Source organism: Rhodamnia argentea, chromosome 6, assembly GCF_020921035.1.
Source record: "Rhodamnia argentea isolate NSW1041297 chromosome 6, ASM2092103v1, whole genome shotgun sequence".
In the NCBI taxonomy this organism is placed as follows: Eukaryota; Viridiplantae; Streptophyta; class Magnoliopsida; order Myrtales; family Myrtaceae; genus Rhodamnia; species Rhodamnia argentea.
Genome location: NC_063155.1, coordinates 14,864,708 through 14,884,432, shown reverse-complemented (window position 1 = coordinate 14,884,432; position 19,725 = coordinate 14,864,708). Strand labels below are relative to the sequence as shown.

Genomic DNA, 19,725 nt, shown 5'->3' with positions numbered 1-19,725 from the left:
GAGTGGAAATTTTGTATGCACGTCCATGTTCCTAAAAGTTTTTCCAGTCACTTGTCTCGTTCCACTGGCCGCGACATATGTAGCTTTCACTGCATATTTTAAAAAGAGAACATGGATATTTTGATTGAATGAGGCGAGGTCAAAAGCAATATCGACACTTGTCAAGAAGGAGTGAGGAAGAAAACGAATTAAAGAAACATGTGCGCTTGAAGTACTGAAACTCGGTGGGAAAGTGCAATTGAATCTTGCAAACTTTTCAAATAGTTCAATCAACTCTTAAGTTTTGTCAAATTGGTATAATCAAGTCATTTCGTCACATCCGTCCAATTTAGGCGACGGAAAAGATCGAGATGGCCATTCTTATTGATTTTCAAAAAGAGAGACGCTAATGTGGTTGCCACATCAGCTTTTCTGAAAATGTAAGTCAAAGGAAAATAAAGAAGGGTCTTAATGCTCCAATTTATTGAGACTTTTAGCATTCTATTGGGTTTTTGCATAGGGTTAGTTTGTAGTTAAATGTTTCTATAATATTTTTTCCTCGCTTCCTCTTTCCTTAGATATGGAAATCTTGCATTTGGCAGTACATCAAATTCAAGTTACCACAAGTACATTTTAACAAATTTATGGAAAATTAGAAATTTCGAATGACTTTCCGGGCAAATTACCCTGTTTTCTTTTCTAGTGATTAAAATACCCTCCCAAAAATGCATAAGAAAGGAAGATGATAAATTCTACTCGTACATACATTTAATTATCGCGATGCCGGAGAATTAAATTACTAAGATCTCATAGTGTTACTTGTCATTTTTACCTATTTGAAGGGTTCCAATACTAGAGCTTGGCACGGCCATATTTTTTTTTTTTCAACTTTGATTTTTTTTTCTCAATTGGAATGTTATATTTTTGTAATGGGCCGGGGGTAAAGCCCAAGGTTTATTATGTCATTCGATGGCCACCCAACAGCAAATAGAATCCAAACAATGCTATGAGACCCTACAAAAGAATCGAACTTAGAGGTGATTATTGAACTGGCTAATCCGTAGTCGAAATAACTTTCGTCGACCCCAAAGTAGTTTTGGTGATTCCAAGAACACTTCAAGTGTTTTGAAGAAGCTATTGGGTCATACAAAGTTCGTCAAATACAGGGTACAAGGCGACCCAACATGTAGGTTTAGACGAGCTTTTTGAGGACGCAGCGTCTTTCATTAGATACTTCTGCATTAAACATCTTTAGAAACTCTCTGATGCGTAAGCGTGCTAAGGCGCTTGTACTTTTCTCTGCTTTGCCTTCACTTTATGACATCTACAAATAATAAAATTCTTTAAAGTCTCCCGCTTGGCTAAATCTTGAATTATACTCTGAAGAGGGCAACAGAATTGCGCAAACCCGAAATGCATGATGCCTAAACCAAATGATTCGCCTCTCGCAGGGTGAGCGAACCTGACAACTACAGATGACCTAGTTTTCCGAGGAATACAGCAAAGATAGCGACTATGGCGCATCTGCATCTGTCGTCTGGTTTTACATTATCATAGGCAGCCCCAGGCACAGATGCACATGTAAGACTAGCTACCTTCCTTCAAAACTTATCGGCCATCACAAAGGATGGGAGCAGCATACCTGCTGGAAGTGACATCCAACCTATGCCAAAGGCATTGCGTTGAACTACTCCCGAAATATGGCTTTTGCATGATAAGAATGCAGAGAAATGAGCAATTTAAAGAGCACTTGGTCATAATAGGACCGATTACTCTCATTGCTTCGCATTTTGTGAAAACGGTCATCCAAATTAATTTCAGCATACAACGGGAAGACATGTAAAACAACAGAAGCCTCCGGTACTCAGCTTCGAAAATGCTCCGGTGTTTGATCAGCAAGTAACCGACCATTAGAATTGTTAACTAAATCGGCTACATACATATTTTCACGTCACCCACTCATCTAGAGATGGTAGTAAAACTGTCAAACCAAAATATATCACCAGCATCCATAGTTATTACACCAGACACACTAGCAAGCGGCCCAAACCATGCAAATCTAGGTTCACCTGATTCATGCCACAAAATGACCACCAGCCTTGTCATTACTTACAAATGGATAAAAATGTGCATATACAACATGAGATTCGAACATGATAAGTGCATATGAAAGCGTAACATGATCGGCTGTGCCAAAACCTATGAAAATCACAGGAATAAACCTTTGGAGCTGATAGATTCACTCAGCAAAACCAGGCCATACCTCTAAATGGGAAAGCAACAGAAGAGTGCAGAAACTTATCATCCATCAATTTCTCCAACTTAGTTTGAGTAGTTACATATTCGCAACCAGCTACAAACATAACATGGTGGAATGGCTAGAAAAGCTTCCTGTCATGGAAATTTCCTATAAGATCCACTGAAAGAGAATCAGCTAAAAGAAATGATGGAACAAATCCTGAAGAAGAATAAGTTCTTACCAAACTGATGGAAGAAGATCCCAGCTCAACGAGAGAAGGCTATCCTTGGGACTTAACAGGGTACCTCAAGAGCTTTCTGCAATTGCCAGTGCTGGGCACACAGGGGCTCTTTCCACCTCATTGGCAGTTTCCTGAAAACACTGTTCCACAGAGTAATGGACGGAAACTTCGACACTAGCATCTGTACAATAGCTTAACCTTATCAATCTGAAGGCTAAAGAGATCATGCCACAGTAGAAGATTAAGTCTCCAACAAATTTAGTTAAAATTACAAGGAAGAAGAATGTGAAGTCATGTGAAGGGAGCATCTGCAGAGTTGTAAAGAATGGTCCTGATGAATCCAACACCAACCCTTCCCTTGCATGGGGGGAGGTGGCTGGTATGGAATGGGAAACAGAGACAGAGGCAACGAATGGTTATTGGGACACTACAATCGTCCATTAACAGTTAAAACAAAACGCAATTGAGACATAGGGTGAAAGATAAATCAGGTGTAACAGGTTGACTTTTGAACAGATGAAATGTTCACATTGGTTTTGCCAAATGTGACATATTTTCAGATTTACAGAGTGCAGCAAAATCGATACTTGGAGGAGTTTTCGGTTGACTGAAGTGCACTTCAGGAGAACAGAAGCAACAAATATAAACTCTGTACATCTCAATCAGTAAGCAATGATTTACAGACAACTCTTTCTCCACCTCCAAGAGATTGCACAAATGAACAGAGGGTCTCTTCTTGACGGAGTTTTTATTCATCCGAGTCGATGTTGTCATCAGCAGAAGATATCTGTCTAGTCTCTGACAATGAAAGTCTCCTAGGGTTCCCTGGGCCTGATTCAGATAAAACCAGTGCAGCAGTTCCAGATGAAGATGCTAACATACGTCGAACAGGAGCACCCGATGGAGAAGATGCAGAGAGATTATTTAAGATACCCATAGGGTGGTCAAACTTGCAACTTGGTCCAAACTTGCAGATACCATAACGGGAATAGAATATGCACAGTGGTTCTCCCTGTTGAAAACATACAATTGTCATGGGTGGCAAGAGTAAAGACCTCAAAAGTCACAACAAATGATCCATCTGAAGTAAATCCTCTGCTCTCTTAGGCAGACATGTCTTGGATGCAATTAGAAAAAGGGAAATATTAACAGGATGCTCTCTTGGTAAAAACAGCAGTTAATGTCCGTCACAAAGTGAATGCAACGGAGGATCGAGAAAATTCAGTAAAGTCAGCCTAAGACTGTTAACCAACCGGACGTAATGGAAGGCCTATGGGGCTCAGAAGACAGTCTGGAGCAGGAAGTAGTCTCTCTCTGGGGTGATGAAACCTGCAAACTGCACCAAACTTGCAGTCTCCTGTCTTCATGTAAAACTGGCACTCGGGCTGCCCAGGTCTCTCAGGAAATATGTTATCTCTCTGCAATGCATAGAAACCAACTGGCACAGAGCCAGATTGGTATGATGAGAACGCCCCTGGAGATCCAGTATTGACTGAATCGCTCTGGCCAGAACTTCCAAAAATCTGACTTTGTCCCATCATTATAAGCTGGCTATCTGAAGATGAAACTGACCCCAGTTGACCCTGAAAACATAACACTGTTATATAAACCCCAGAGTCACAACTTACTAGTTGCATTAAAAATAACTAAATAAAGACTCTCTGAAGCACCTTAAGCGGTGGATATCATAAGAAAGGATATGCTAAGCACAGCGGTGATTCTAGGTTGTGCTTCAATACAATACAAAAATATATTGATACAGATGCATGAACTTGATTTTATGGGTCCCATACCATGAGAAATACATATCTACTTAAGAATAACCAGAATAACTACCTATTGCTTTCCCTAATGTATAAGATTGCAACTTTGATCTCTTATTTGAAATGGAACTTAAACGTAAACTGTATCTCAGATCCTCTTAGGACTCCTAGCACAGCAATTCAATCAACATGCCTCAAACTTTCCCCATGGTCTATGTGGTAAGACATTCCTGGGACACATATATACTCCTCTATCCTGCAGGTACTTGCACTATTTTCTGTATCAGATCATGCAACATCTTTATTCCTGTTCAATGAAAATCCACGGCAAAGATTTAACCAACTTAATAAGAGTGCAAACTTATAGACAGGATGTTCATATGGTTAATTTCCAGCAAGCTATTGACCCTCGATGAAGGCACATTTAATACCTAAGAAATGGATTCAATGTAGACATCCGAAAGTGCCCCAGACTGACTAACATTTTGTGGTTTTATTATTGAAGAAGATTTATCATACGGTTCAAACTTTTACTGTTCTTTCCCGATCACAAACTTATGTTGAATCTGTTACACTAAGGATGCGTTTGTTTTGCGGATAATGAATGATTTGGAAAACAATTTCCTAAAAATCTTGTATCGACAAAAAAGAGTGAACCAAAAATATTTTCATCGTTCATGAAAAAAATTGTCATATTTTTTTTCATTGACTAATTATTTCAAGCTTTATGAGCTATCATTCATTAGAAAATGTGTTCCAAATCATTCATTTTCAGCAAAACAAACGGACCATAAATATCAATGAATTTCATGTGGAAACTACCAAGTTCTAGTGCACGAAAATTTCGATGGCACTGCAATGACCATTACCACTCTCATAAACCAAAATATTTATGATTTCACGGGACCATAAGAAGACATTCGTTCAAACTATGCAACTTCTCCAAAAAAATCCCTTATTGATCCTGTGGGCTAATCCTAGCCTTCCTCAGACAATCCATCGCAGCTCTTACTCCGATGAACTCAAACATTAATTTCACAGAGCTGGAATGCATTCACTAATCCTTAGCAATCTGCAAGCAATATATATAACTCCTATCCTGGGGTTTGAGAGAGGCCTCCAAAGCCAGCAGGCTAGAGGACAGCTAGTGATCCTTCCTAGCAACATGTAAAACGTTATACCACCATGAACATGAGGGGGATGGATTAACTTAGGAATGACAATGTACCTTATCTAGAAACATTTGTGAGAACAAAAAAAAATCTGCATGTATTTGACTTTAATTGTCAGAGGGGAAATGCTTTGCCCAGGAGTCATTAACCACACTGGAGGCAATCAACCTAAAAGACATGGTACATACATTGATCGTATAAACTTCCCAGTCCACCTCTGCAATCAACCATTCCTCGTAAGTGCTCGGGCTAATCCCACCTAGGGCACACCATCCCTCTCACATGGATGATATAAAAGCAAGTCACATGATCTATGAACATTTTAAGCATCAGAAATTGTCAGAGACCAATACTTGTTAAGAGAGGTATGCTTTGTAGATAGTTGATTACCATACTCAAGACAAGACACTAAAAAGACATGGACAATCATTGACAAAAAAAGAAACTTCCTTATCCATTTCGTGGCCTAGAACTGCCTTCTACAATGCCACCAAAGTTCACCATCTTTAGTTAAAAATTTTCATAAACAACCATCAGAACACCAATCTACGATTTATTGGCAAGAGATTCCTTTTCGTGTAACGCTGACAACTAATTATCCTGGAGAATAAGATAAAAATGGCATCTTCTCAAAATTCATGACATCATTCCTAGAGAAGTAAGAAACTACAGCTTGGCATGGTGGATGTCCCTGAGAAATGCCTTTTTGTATATGTAGCTCCTCAGAATATTTTTTTCCCCTGATACTAGACAAACCACACAAAGCTGGATTATGCATCTTTAGAGCACACAGCAGCACTTTGTTACCACAGGGTAAAGAAAGGCATACACTGTAGGCATTCCAGCCAGGTATTGATACCATGCCCTGAGGAACAATCAAGGGAGTGTAACTTGAAGGGCCTTGCCAACGAGGACTAGGGATAAAAGATGCTCTAGACCAGCTTGTAACTCCTGGATATGACTGTTGAGCCGGAGTAGTAGGAGACTGAACAGAAGGGTACACAGGAGAACCACGCAGTGAAACCATCATATTAGTAGGCTGAGGATGGTGGAACTTGCAAGTGCTTCCAAACTTGCATTGTCCAGTTCTTAAATAGTAGGCACACTCCACCTCATTCTGGCCAAAAGAAGAGAATGGCATTGTGAGTCCAAGCTAAAGCAGAATAGTAACCACAAAACATATACCATCCACCTGAACAAAAGGACAGGCCCATGAGGAACAAATACACAACCACTTAGTTCATTTTAAATAGGATGACAGATTTACAAATCAGAGCCAAGACTGAAAATGCAATAATATGACATGCCTAAAAAATTTTGTTGCATGTAAAAAAAACAAGAAGTTAATGCATCAAATTTAAGGGATTGATTCACGGGGGTAATGTGAGTCAAAACCAGCAGGAAATCCTTATTATCCAATTGGAAACTTGTCCTAGGATCCTCCTTTATCCAAGTCGGTGACATCCAGCTTATTAAGAGTAAACTCTCTCACATGATCATGCGTCATCTGCTTTCTAGAATTTTCCAGTTCAATGCTTATGACACCCATATTCTATTAGAGCTCCAACTCCTTTTCTATTATCCAATCTCCCCCATGTGCTCAGGCAAATATGAGTCCTCTTTAACGGACATTTCTCTTCAGTTGTATAACTCACTCGATAAGGAACCTCACCAGGGATATTCACATACAAAAACCGAGTGGCAGCTTCAATTCCATTTTTAGTTGACACTTACCCTTACCAAGGACAGAAGTAATGCATGTATAAATAATCTTTTCAATAAAATGCTATGGCCAAATCTTCCCACTCCCTAAAAAGAGTATCTTCAAACCAATCAAAAGGTGAAATGTAGATGATGCCGATTAAGGTGCAAGATAAAAACAATGAAGCCCTATTATAATTACATAAAATTGATAAAAAGTCCAATTGAATATTACTCAATTTGAGTGTAACTCTTGCAAGTGAAGGAAAATAGTCAAACCGGCCGAAATGGGTAGCCTAAGATATTTAAAGCAACTTTTCCTGCAATCCCAGCCTTGTCTCTAGGATGATGAAACTTGCATGTGGCTCCAAATTTGCAAGTCCCTGTCTTCAGATAGTACTGGAATGTGGAAAATAACAGAACTACTCTTAGAAACCATAAATGTAAATGCTAAAGAGGTAGAATGGATGATGATGGCATCAATATTTAACCTGTCAGATGGTTCCCGCACTTCTATATTAAGGAGCAACTGAAAGGGTAATTATTAGTTATGGAGACTCAGTCCTCCTCTTAACAAATAGTTTCCATTACCCTAAACTTCTTCACAACTATTCTAGGACCAACAAATTCTACATGAACTCACAAGGAAGTAGGATATTATAAAGTACACCAAATCATGTTTTTTCCTTACTAAATAGCATGTCAATGTGAGTTAAATTCCAGGAATTTTTATCAGTTACCAATGATCGTCGAGTTAGATTTTCAACAATCTCTCTCAATAAGTTGCTTTCACATGTCTAATACCCTAGATGTCATTCATTTATCTGGTATAGTAGTTCCTTTCAAGTACTATCTATATGCTCCTATCATACTAAAATAGATCAGCTGTTTCAGAAAATGTTCTGCGAAGTGAGAAGAAATACATGCCTGGCATTCTGGCTGCCCAACTCTCTCTGGGTACTCCCCCTTCATTCTTGCATTAGCTATAGCCTACAACGCAGAATGTAATGATTAAATCTTGTTATATATGAGAACGCTAAACAGAGAATGTTTCAACATTTTATGATGCATTTATGCCTATGGAAACAGCGAGGGAATGTGACTAGATGTATTACACAACGCTTCTCAGAGTGTCAAATCTACAGCGCTCATATCACATGATCTGAATGACAATATCTGCCTAAGCAAGAGAGACTGTCATCTGGGTCCTTATATGTACTTACGTGCAAGTGCAAAGGCAATCTTACATAGACTACACTTGCAAAAGCTGCTTAACAAAGTTCACAAACTTAATCAGTACTTACTGCAACTCCTAATGGGTTGTGGTCAGAATCGTACAATACTAACATAATTCTGTGAGAAAGAGTACTGTTCTGGAAAAGCTAACTATGGAAATTTGCTTCATGTAATGCTCACTATGCTGCATTAATTCTCCAGCATTCTGACTGAGATATAATAATATAGATCCAGAAACCAGTTTGATCTTAGTTTTGAGCATAATTAGCTGCCCTTGTAGTCGTTCTTCTTCAGTAAGTTCTGACTCTATTCTTTCTCAGGTTAGAAGACTTGTTAGCGAGAGACTTTGATCTTGTGCAAATGCGCAGAGAAAGGTTTCTTTAGAAAGACAGGGTCTTTTGTAACGAGGGTACAAGTTTGGGAAAAGAATTGTCACTACTAGTACTAATGTGCCAAAAATATATCTAAAAATGCTCCTGTTATACCAGCTTCCTGTCAGATGGATGATTGAATCGACATGTAGCACCAAATCTACAAAGGCCTGTTCTAATGTAATAAGAACAGTCCGGCTCCCCAGGACGCTCAGGGTAAGGCCCCGATTCCATGGTTTCGTTGGATCGTAGAGTCATTTGCCACATCGCATCTGAAATAACAAGAGATTAATTTCAGAAAGACTATTGCCAGATCACATCAAAGTTCAAAAAATGACATAAGTGTCACAATTGACAACACTTATTTCACCAAGAAATAGTCCATCATAGAAGATGCAATAAAGAACCGTCAGATTTTGCACAGATAATTGCAGGACTAATTTATGAGGAGCGTATTATTTTGTTGAAATCAAAAAGCCTTCTCACTAAATAAACACTTTCCAAAATAGAAGGTAGCTTCGCCAGGATCTCTATATTGTTCTTTTTGCCTACGGCACAAACTGCCTAGATCCAAAGAGGCAACGATGTGATCCCAGGATCTTGCCTCATCATCTCAATCTGTACACCACAGGAATGCTGCCAAGATGATCAATTCTGGAAGGAAGTGAGAAGCTAAAAGAGGTTCACCCCAGTACATATATAAAGATGAAATATCACCTTGCTTCAATGCCAAGATGAAATCTTTACCAAAGCATCTGAGTGCAAAACTAATTGCTAATTCATTCCAAATGAAAGCAACCGAAACTAAGAATGAGCCACTGTGAAGAAAAGGTATCAGACCAACAATTGTAACAGTTGGTTGAATCTACAGATCATATGGCCGACATTAACTGACCAAGAAGAAGAACAAAGTATGGAACTTTTCCCATAAGACATGACCAACCAGGACAATATTGCGCCACCATTAGTCAACAAATTTAATGGAAGCAAAAGAGAAATAAAATATAAAAACACCGCATCTTTTGTAAATATAGGGACCGAACTAGAAAAATGCCACTGATTTAAAATACATAACGTAATACTCGAATAAAGAAAGATAGCTTCACTTTGCAGAAACTGCCATTGTACTAACTGTGAATTTCCTTGATCAACGCGACATCTCATACGCACTACCCAAAAGAAAGAAACAACCTAGCAACAAGACAGAAATACAGAATTAACGTATGCCGGTACTGCTTATGCTCGCTGGCAATGCAAACAGAGTCGCTCAGACAAGATCGCAAGCCCGAGATGGAATGGACGTTACAGAATCAAACCACACATGAAATACCAGAGGGCATCATTGACACGTTGCACGACAGGAACCAGCGTAATGTCTGAGAAAGGACAAACGCCAAACGGAAACGGATCACGCATAACACTTGAGCGAGGAAAAGCAACGAGAAAACGCAACGGCAGAACAAGCATGTCATTGCGCGCGCGCGAGAGAGAGAGAGAGAGAGAGCGAACAAAAGCAGCACATTGATTAGCAACGAAGGGGGAGACAAAACGGCCAAATCCGCAACACGGAACCTCCACAACTGACGAGGCTCCGTCGCATCATTCCAAACGACGATCGACCCCTCGAGCAGAGAGAGAGAGAGAGAGAGAGATACCTGACGGAGAGAGAGAGGGACCGTCGGCAACGGACCCCCGGGGCATCGGAATTCCAGCATCGAACGCCATCACTCCATCACCCGCCGCCGCAGCCAACCTATCGCCGCCGAATGAGGAGAAGCGGCCTCGCCGGAGCTCGCATTCCGCCACCGGCCGACGACGCCGACAACGGAATCAGCCGCCGATGCCCGCCCGTCCCCGCAACCCCGAACGCTTCCCCCTCGGTCGCCGCGGGGCGAAGGAGAAACTAAGGAATGGCGTTGCCTTTAGAGAGAGAGACAGAGACAGAGAGAGACAGAGAGGGAGGGGAAGAGAGAGAAAGCGCTTCGTGTCTTCGCCTCCACAAAAACGAGGCAGAGAGAGAGAGAGAGAATAAAAACCAACCATCCAATGAGTCTTCACAGAACCAGACAGTCCATCGCTTCGCCCCAACCCCTTTTTTTTTTTCTTTTTTTTTGTTTACACCTTCGCCCGCGTTTTCTAAGGGAAAAAAAAAAGGCCACAAAAGAAAACAAATTAATGACGGCCAGACCGCCCAACAACGCGCTCGAGTACGGCGCGATCCCCTTTACTCGCTGGAATCAGCTCGACACGTGGCGGCTGGCTTTATCGTAACTTCCCATTATCTCCTGCTTTTCTCGCTTTTTCTCGGGGGGGTTGACGTCAACTTTTATTATAAAAAAAAAAAAATTGGTTTTCTGCTGACGGAGGGTGGTGATTCTGAGGGACACGTGTAGCGTCCGTAGAGCGAGTGAGGTTGTGGCGGGTGTGGGAATCGACGGCGGGAGGGGCTTTTGAAGCTATATATATATGTATACCGCAGATTCGGACAAAATCGCCTTTGCCTTTTTTTTTTGCCTTTTTTTTCTCCCTTTTTTTTTTAAATTAGTGGTATTTGATATTTGTTGTGTGAGGCTTTCAATTTCAGAGAATATGTACCTTGCTCCTGCCTTTTTTTTTTTTTTTTTGCGGGTCGAATTCCATTTATTCCTTTTTCCGACCAAAAAAAAAATTCCATTTATTCCGTTCCAATTTCTTGTTCACTTGAATTTACATAACAAAAAAAAAAATGAGTTGATTCGAGTTCAAATACAATTTAGTTTTATGAGTTTCAACCGAGCGGAGGTCCGAGCGTACGCATATATTTCTGTACGGCTTGTTTCCCGATCGTTCTGATAATCGACTTTGTGAATGGAATCGGTTTGTTTTCATCCGGCTTAATTACGATAATCTCATCGGACCGTCCGATTCGACAATTTCTCGCTCGTGTCGGTTTGGATTTCATAGTGCATCGTCAAAAACCGATCGGACCCATTTGCACATTTATTCTTCTATCTTTAGTGACCATCTTCATGCAAGGAGTGTGATGTGACCAGTGTCACATAGTTTGGCAATTCCGATTATCGAATAACAAGTATTACCGGCTTTCCCATTATGCGAACAGAATCGCAATATCAATTCTTATATGATGAGAAGTGTAGACATGCCTCATCTCGATACTAGTCTAAAATTACTTGTCGGGGTCCATAGTTCTGCACAAATGGAGTTAATTACAAACGGATCACCAGCAGTTCTAGTACTATATTTATATATAAATGACCCAAGTTCATCCATCTCCAATAAAACCTCTTTCTTTATTCCTTTCTAATTATTTATAACGAGCTTTTCCAATGCATTTATTAACATGGCTCTTCATAAAAAAATGAAATATACATCCATTTTTCTTTCTCGAAATTAGTTTACAAATTGGTTGTAAGGAAGAAGAAGAGGAGAAAATGAGGAAAAGAGAAAGGAAAGGGCAAATAACGTACTTTTGGTTCTCCTAACTTGTGCACGTATCACTTCAATATATGGTGTGCTCGGTAGCATTTCTATTTTCGAAAACAATTTCTATTCAGAAATATTTTTTTTTATTTATATTCCCTAGACGAGTTTCAGAGCAAAAGAGCGCGTTTGATGACTATACAAAATTCTATTCCGAAAATAGGAAAAAAAAAACATAAATGAGTTTGGTACGACCCTAAAAATCTCTATTCCTAATTTTTCTCATTTAATTATAAAAATGTCAGTGGTAACTTAACAATTCATGCTTGAATGAAACTGGACTTTTGTAAAGACTTAACTGATCAAGATATTCTAAAATAGCTTCACAAAATCCAATTTAATAGTTAGTAGGGGTGTCAAAAATACCAGAAAAATTTTCAAATAAGGGTTTGAAGTACATTCATTTTTTCAAATAATGATTCAAAGTGAACCTTGTTTCAAATGAGAACCCGAAGTAAATATCGTTTCAAACAAGGACCTGAAGTGGCTATATAATCTCAAAAAAGGGCCTCTCACAACAGTTGGTTAGGGGCTAGTTTGGTTATTTTCTTTTAAAATTTTAATTTTTTCTTTATTTCTCTCTCTATTTTCTAAAAATTAAAAACAAACTAAAAAAAAAACACAAATGGGAGGAGCTGCCTCCCGCCCGTGGACACCTTCCACCGCTAGTAATGCGGCGGGGGTTGGCGACCCCGCCGACCGTGAGCGAGGGCCAACAGCCCTCCCTAGATATGGGAGAAGGTCACGGACCTCTCTCGATCGTGGTGAGGGTGGCGAGGTCGCCAACCCTTGCTAAGGCGTATGTACCAAAAAATTTGGGGTTTCTAATGGAATGGGTAATAGAGTAACCTTGCCACCTACTGTCACTAAATCACCTTGACGGCTACCGCCATCGCATCCATAGGCGGGAGGCGGGCCCTCCCACTTGTGTTTCCTCTGTTTTTTATTTTTTGTTTTAATTTTTAGTTTTTATTTACTTTACTTTCATTTAAATAAAATTTGAACTAAAATTATATTCGGATGAAAATGCCCTTAACCAGCCAACGAGGTCAAGCCCATATTTGAAACAAGCATAACCACTTCATGCCCTTGTTTGTTTGAAATAAAGAGGGCACTTTAAGCCCTTATTTAAAATAAAGACCACTTTATGTTCTTATTTGAGAAAATAATGGCATTTCGGGCTCTTAATTGGAATTTTTCCAAAATATCGTAGTCTATCCTACCTAGTCCGACCATAAGTTTTTAGATTTTTTAGGTTTAGGTCGGGCCAGACCAGGTAGTGAGTAAATGATTTCGCATAGTTTGAAGGTTCAAGTCGAGTCGGGTCAGTTTTTGAGTTTTTTTTTTTTTTTTTTTGCACTTCTTCTTCTTCCATTCTCATATGCATTCCTAAGAATTTTAAAAAAGCACTATAATTAATTAAAACGTATTCGACCAAAACAAAATTAAAAGATTATACTTAAATATTAAATCCAAAAATTGATAATACATGACTCTGCGCTCCTCGTCAACTCCCATCGCACCCATCTCCGATAAACAACAAAGCACTCGTATACAAATTTAAATGTCTTCCATTGTTGTCAATTCTTTTATATTGCATTCGTATACAAAATTTTCGATGCGTCTTTTGTAAAATGTATCCAAGGGTGCTGAAAGAAAAATCTTAACACAAAAATTAAAAAGAAATATAATCGATTATTTTGATTTTACCTTGACATTCTTTTTATGGCAAGTATACTAAGGAAGCCAAAAGTATAAATGGTCTTCTGCAAAAAAAAAAAAAAATGTAAACCCGACCTGACGACTTAAGTATATGCGGGTCGGGTTACACTGATCTTGTTTCTCTAAAATGACATTGTTGCTCTTTTTGTTCTCCGGAATAAAAATTTAGATTGTTTTTACTTCTTATTTCCATTCCAAACTCATTCCCCGGCCACTGATTTATTTAGGGGAAAAGAAAACTTAACCGACGTACACAAACAGATTTCTATTATTTGTCTGTTGCGAGGAACAAAAAAGCAGAAAAACAGAGAAATAGACCAGTTACCAAACACGCCCATAGTGTACCATTTTTGCAAAAGCTAAAAAGTCGTGATACGAAAGTAACACAATGATCGATGCAATTGCTCAAATTCTGTTATAACTAAGCTCGAAGAGGTTATTTGGAGGCAAATCTTTCTTCCTTATTCTCAAATCATGTTTACAATCCAATGAAGGCTCCAAAAAAGGAACTGGTGTTGCAGTTTAGGTATAGGTCTTCCCCTAATGATCTTTTCTTGATAAAAGATAGTTCAAGAAGCAACTATTGTGACCCTTTTCATCCAGACTCTGAAGAATATCCTTGAGTTTCCTCAACGGATATTCTACGCCGCTTCTTTGATGTTGAGAGAATTCTACCTCTGAAAGAGAAGTAGCTTTTTTTAACTTCTGGGAATGGCTCAAAAACTTTAAAAGTAGAAATTTGCTTCAGAAGTAGAAATATAATGTTGCATAACCAAACGCGTCAGAGGCTATATTCTAAAAAGACGAAAGCCATTTCTGTCGGTTATAGTGGTTCACAAGAAACATTTTGTCGAGCAAAGAAGCGTCGGGGAGCACTCGCTGACAAAATCACAAGACGATCTCTTTCTACATGAAGTGCTTCTCAAGTCCCGACCAGACAAAGCTCATAGAAAAGCATGACCTGTGCACATGGAAATCCTCACATCTAATGAGGGAAGACCAGAGCGCATCTATATAATAAGAAACAGCAAAAGAAGATTCTACTTCTATGCCGTGTAGAAATGCAGCTTGATTACCTGATTGTATTCAAATGAAAGCAAATTATATTTCTAATCGAACCGAAACTAATGTGGCTAAAGAATATTAGAAATGCCAAAATTTATGTACGGCGCTCACTTTAGTGCCAAAACTTTCAAAACGATCACTTAAGTACTAACTTTTTTTAAAAAACGATCACTTAAGTGCCAACTTCTTTTAAAAACAATAACTTTAATGCCGACTCCAATTTAAGGCGACGTGGCTTACCGGAAATCCGACACGTGTTATTTTTTATTAATATTTAAGCCGACGTGGCTCGGTGGAGTTGACACTAAAGTGATCATTTTTTAAAAAAATTGGCACTTAAATGATCGTTTTTAAAAAAAGTTAGCACTTAAGTGATCGTTTTGAAAGTTTTGGCACTCAAGTAATCGTTTTAAAAAAAAATTGGCACTTAAGTGATCGTTTTGAAAGTTTTGATACTAAAGTGAATGTCGTACACAAGTTTTGACGCTCGTAGTGTACTTAAGCCGGTAAACATCTTTGATTCTTTTAATGTGCTCCTCGTTGCTGGTTTAATGAACTTACAAATCCACCCAAACATGGCATAGCTCAAACGATAAATTACTATCCTCACAAGCAAAATGAACTCCAGCTACTCTATATTAGAAAAATCTACGGCTATTTCAAATCTTTGGGAAGTTTATATTTACAACTATGCTAAACTTGAAAGTAAGTGCAAATTAGAATGAGCAATGTAGTGCTCATCCACGTTTGGAAACGCAAATCTTCTTCATATGCTTTTTAATACACCTCTTTCAAAGGATAATCTAAGATAACTTCAGCATTTTGGGAAGCTCTTTGATAGCTGAGCACATTTCGGCTCACACCAAGTAGTTTGAAAAGATCGGCGGCGCCAAGACTTTTTTTTGTCCACATTGTGCACGCTAATCAGCCTTCATAACCATCTTTTCCAGCGCGAGTGTATTACCAAGAAGAAACTTAATCACGAAGAGCAGAGGTTCCGACACTAATCTATTAGCGAAACCGATGATCTCCACCCTCTTGAGATGTTTCGCCAAACATTGAAAGTTCCCCTTTCGTGGCAAAAGATCTTCGTCAAAGTTAAAAACGCTCTATAAATTCTTCGTTAAGCGTAAACCGCGCCTAGATACCCCATTCAAGAAAGAAACTTCGCATTAGATGCGGATCCACGGAAAACAGAATTTGTTGCCTCGCTAAAATTTCAAACAAACAACTTTCATTTGTCCACCTCAAATGATAGCCAGTTTTATTTTATATTGAGTCTTCATTAATTTAAGCTCTTAAACTCGTCTACACAGTAAAACATCTTCTCTTTCTAGGTGCTCATTGCTAATTCATCAAATCACGATCCTAACCTTACATGGCAGCAAAAGAATCTCCAGTATAACACTGCAGTTACTTTAGGACATGAAATAAAACAGCTCAAAACGGCCCTGCACGAATGCCGAGTAGACTGACAGTCATGGGCAAATTTCGACTGCTGGAACAATAAGAGGTTTGAGATTGATCATCTCTATGTTCTTCTAAAGTTTTAACGCATTCATGCAAAGAGGAAGTCAGCACAGGAAGCGAACTGAAAATAACATAGGAAAGTACAACAAACTCCAAATAGGTGAGAGCTAGTCAGGTGTATGACTAATTTTTCCAGGCACTATGAACTTCGTAGCATGTATGCTATCCCGGGAAGTTCCTATTGACTAACTGATACGCGTAGTATCAAATTATGACATTTTGACAATGGAGATGGCAATCCTTACATCTCCAAAGCAGAAAGAATCCAAGCACATTGAGCAAGCAGAATAGAAAAATTAATTAGTATTTCTGTTCAATAAAGAATAACAAAATTACAATTCATCTATATACCATATGTTGAAGTTTGTTTATAAAACAAAAGCTGCCTTTTCAGTCCCACATAGGATAGAAAGAAGAATGCAAGTCTCTTTATTAATTAGAATGCCACAATAGTCTTTCGGAATAAAGAAATTGGCAAATGGGTAAATGGGCTAGACCCCACTATACCCTCGTGCGAGTGCGCGATTATTAGACGCACTTAGCACTTTGCGCGCTACGGACAGAAATAAACCTTATTTATTTATATTTCAAAATCAATGTATGGCAAATTGATCCTAAAAGAGAATGATTACACGCCTTAAAGTCCAACTACATTGTTACTCCATTCCATTATTTTTTCCAACACCATATCCTTTGATCCTGTCTCCCAATCGAAAAAGATCGATAAGGATACTACAAGTAGAAATGGACAAGCGAATCTCTTTAAGAATAGAGACTATTTACATAAAACTCTTGATACTTGGACGATCAATTGGAGTTGCCGGGAAAATCCATCCATTGCCATTGTAAGATATTGTAAGAACACTTTGTAAGATGATTATGGAACAGCCTAGTGTAACGAAAGAGAATGAACTAGTTCTGGCAACCAAAAATGGCTAAGTTCCATTACTCTTCCTCATCTTTCCAGACAATTGTATCTCCAAAACCCGAAAGAGTGAATGGAAAACGTAACCTTTTCAAATAGTCTCTTCATGCATTTATCTTGTGAAAAATCAAGCTTGCGTTGAGGACCATCGATAATGACTGGAAATATCTTAAGAGGTGAGAAGCTCCAAGGTTCACCATATGTTCTAACGTAACAACTCGAAACACAGACTTATGAATCATTCACAACGATTCCCCTCGACGGCGAAAGACTAGAAAGCCACAGAGAGCTGAGAGGTCACTCGACTAGGGCAACATACAACACTATAAAGGGCACTAATCACGGACACCATTCAACATGAGCACGTCCTAGAAAGGGCAAAGATACTGAGCTTCTACCTCCAAACACCAACCGCCAATGGTGATCATAGAAACTCAGTGCAGGTTCTTAAGAAGTTCCTTGAACAAGTCGGGGCTCTTGCCGCCGCACACCTCAAAATCTAACATGGCTTCCACCAAATAAGATATATACTGTGTCAATTCTAAACACGGGATCAAGATCCCAAAACCCTGGTACCTGCAGTGAATTTGCCACGAAAAATTCGGTAAAATTCGTCACTAATTGGGTTTTGCGATGAATTTTGCCACGAAAAAAATTCGTGGCTAATCAGGCGTCGCTAAATTTAGCGACGAAAAATTATTTTTTCGTTGCTAAATTTAGCGACGAACAGAAAATTCGTCACTAAATTCGTCCCTAAATTTAGCGACGACATTTTTTTTTGTGGCTAATTAGCGACGAAACTTATTCGTCGCTAATTAGCCACGGATAAATAGTCGTCGCAAAATTCGTTGCTAATTAGCAACGAATTTTAGTTTTTCGTCGCTAAATTTTGCGACGCCGAATTGGTGACGAATATTTTTTCGTCGCTAATTTTCGTCACAAATCAGTTTAGAGACCAATTTTGGTCAATTTTTTGTGGTAAAATCCGTGGTTAAATCCTTGTTTTTTTTTTTTTTTTGTAGTGGACAGCAAATGTCGGGCCCAAATTTTCTCCGAGTCAGAATCCCTGCCATTGTCAAATATTAACTCTTTCACACTCGTGGAATCTATTATAATGATCTTCACGTCCTCGCAACAGCGCAATCTAAAACAGGACTTCCCCTGACAATTTCCTCGAGAACATCGTCACTCATGTCCGCATATCCTACCAACAAGACCTTAAGACAAGGCCACCTAACGTGTTATCCAAAGAGAAACATCAGCTCCTGACTTCCAGGCGCACCAACCAACTCAAAACATACAAGAACCGCGGCAGTTCATACAAGAACAGGCTGAAAACAAAATAAAATAAAAATCATTTTCAAATTTTTGGATTTTTATTTTATTTTTTATGATTTTTAAAAGCTTTTTCTGATATTTTTAGCTTTTTTTTTTTAGAATAAATGAAATTTTTTGTAATATAAAAAAAATGCTAAATCAGTACTACTCAACCCACGGGCCAGTCTCGAACCGAATTCGACCAATGCCCGACCCGGATCACCCGAAAAGGGCGTCGGATCGAACACAAAAAGCCTCCTTCTTTGAGGCATTTCATCATACACCTGAGCTGCAGTAAGTTTCCTAAAACCTGTCCTCCGAAGCGTTTTCATGGCCGCATATCTCGAACATCGAGAACCACAAACAGCAAATTCGCACATTGCTGCATACTACTATGCACAGAGAATAGCTCTAACTAAACAACAGCAGCTGGATCAAATGAAATCACGATAAAAATCCAATCCAAAAAGTGGCGGGTTTGACATGCTCCGTAAAAGCTGGGTTTGAACCCAGGCAAGTGAACAGGCTCAATAGCGTAATTCAAGTCCACAAACCTTTGACATGTGCGTCGCGAGGGAAGAAGTGCTCAGCCCAAAGGAAACTCTAGGTGGCATGGGATTTCCAATGCAACGATAGGTTTGGGAAACGACGAGGCGCACACGTTGAAAAAAAGCACCGTGAGGCAGCCTATACGCGGGACTCCTTCTGACCGATCACACGACTCACGATCAACCCATTGCAGCAACAAAAGCTCCAAATGACATCCCTGACACACCATGGCCGAGAGAAAAATACACAACCCACAGTTATAAACATGGCATAAACAAATTCTACATCAATCATACTACCATGCCAACTCAAGCATGAGCTCGCCGGACCGAGGAAAACGAGGGTCCCAGCCCGGCGAACCCGAGCATACAAACTCGAAACACCAAACTCCGGGGAGGACAACCCACCTGTTGACGGCGGCCGCTAATGGACAGC

The 19,725-nt window shown here is 39.3% G+C and overlaps 1 protein-coding gene across 5 annotated transcripts; it reads right to left on the bottom strand.

The window, feature by feature from the left end:
- Positions 1 to 2,935: 2,935 nt before the first annotated feature.
- LOC115748382 (zinc finger CCCH domain-containing protein ZFN-like) lies at positions 2,936 to 10,703 on the bottom strand. Of its 5 annotated transcripts, none has more exons than XM_048280037.1 (8): positions 10,358 to 10,703; positions 9,307 to 9,423; positions 8,817 to 8,974; positions 8,023 to 8,085; positions 7,375 to 7,494; positions 6,224 to 6,511; positions 3,713 to 4,042; positions 2,936 to 3,471 (listed from the first exon to the last, which is right to left on the bottom strand). In XM_048280037.1, the coding sequence occupies exons 3-8, from the start codon at positions 8,967 to 8,969 to the stop codon at positions 3,208 to 3,210; spliced, it is 1,218 nt and encodes a 405-aa protein (XP_048135994.1). In that variant the 5' UTR covers positions 8,970 to 8,974; positions 9,307 to 9,423; positions 10,358 to 10,703; the 3' UTR covers positions 2,936 to 3,207. The 5 variants fall into 5 exon arrangements, with proteins under 5 accessions (XP_048135994.1, XP_048135995.1, XP_048135996.1 ...); XM_048280038.1 differs by having other exon boundaries at positions 9,307 to 9,320; XM_048280039.1 differs by lacking the exon at positions 9,307 to 9,423 and having other exon boundaries at positions 2,936 to 3,290; positions 3,393 to 3,471.
- Positions 10,704 to 19,725: the final 9,022 nt, after the last annotated feature.

Excerpts from the sequence above, each read along its gene's own strand:
- LOC115748382 (XM_030684856.2), bottom strand. The coding sequence starts at position 10,427 with ATGGCGTTCGATGCTGGAATTCCGATGCCCCGGGGGTCCGTTGCCGAC. Across the intron at positions 8,975-10,357 it reads TCCCTCTCTCTCTCCGTCAG|ATGCGATGTGGCAAATGACT; the intron begins GTATCTCTCTCT and ends TTGTTATTTCAG. Across the intron at positions 4,043-6,223 it reads CTGGCTGGAATGCCTACAGT|GGTCAACTGGGGTCAGTTTC; the intron begins GTATGCCTTTCT and ends TTATGTTTTCAG.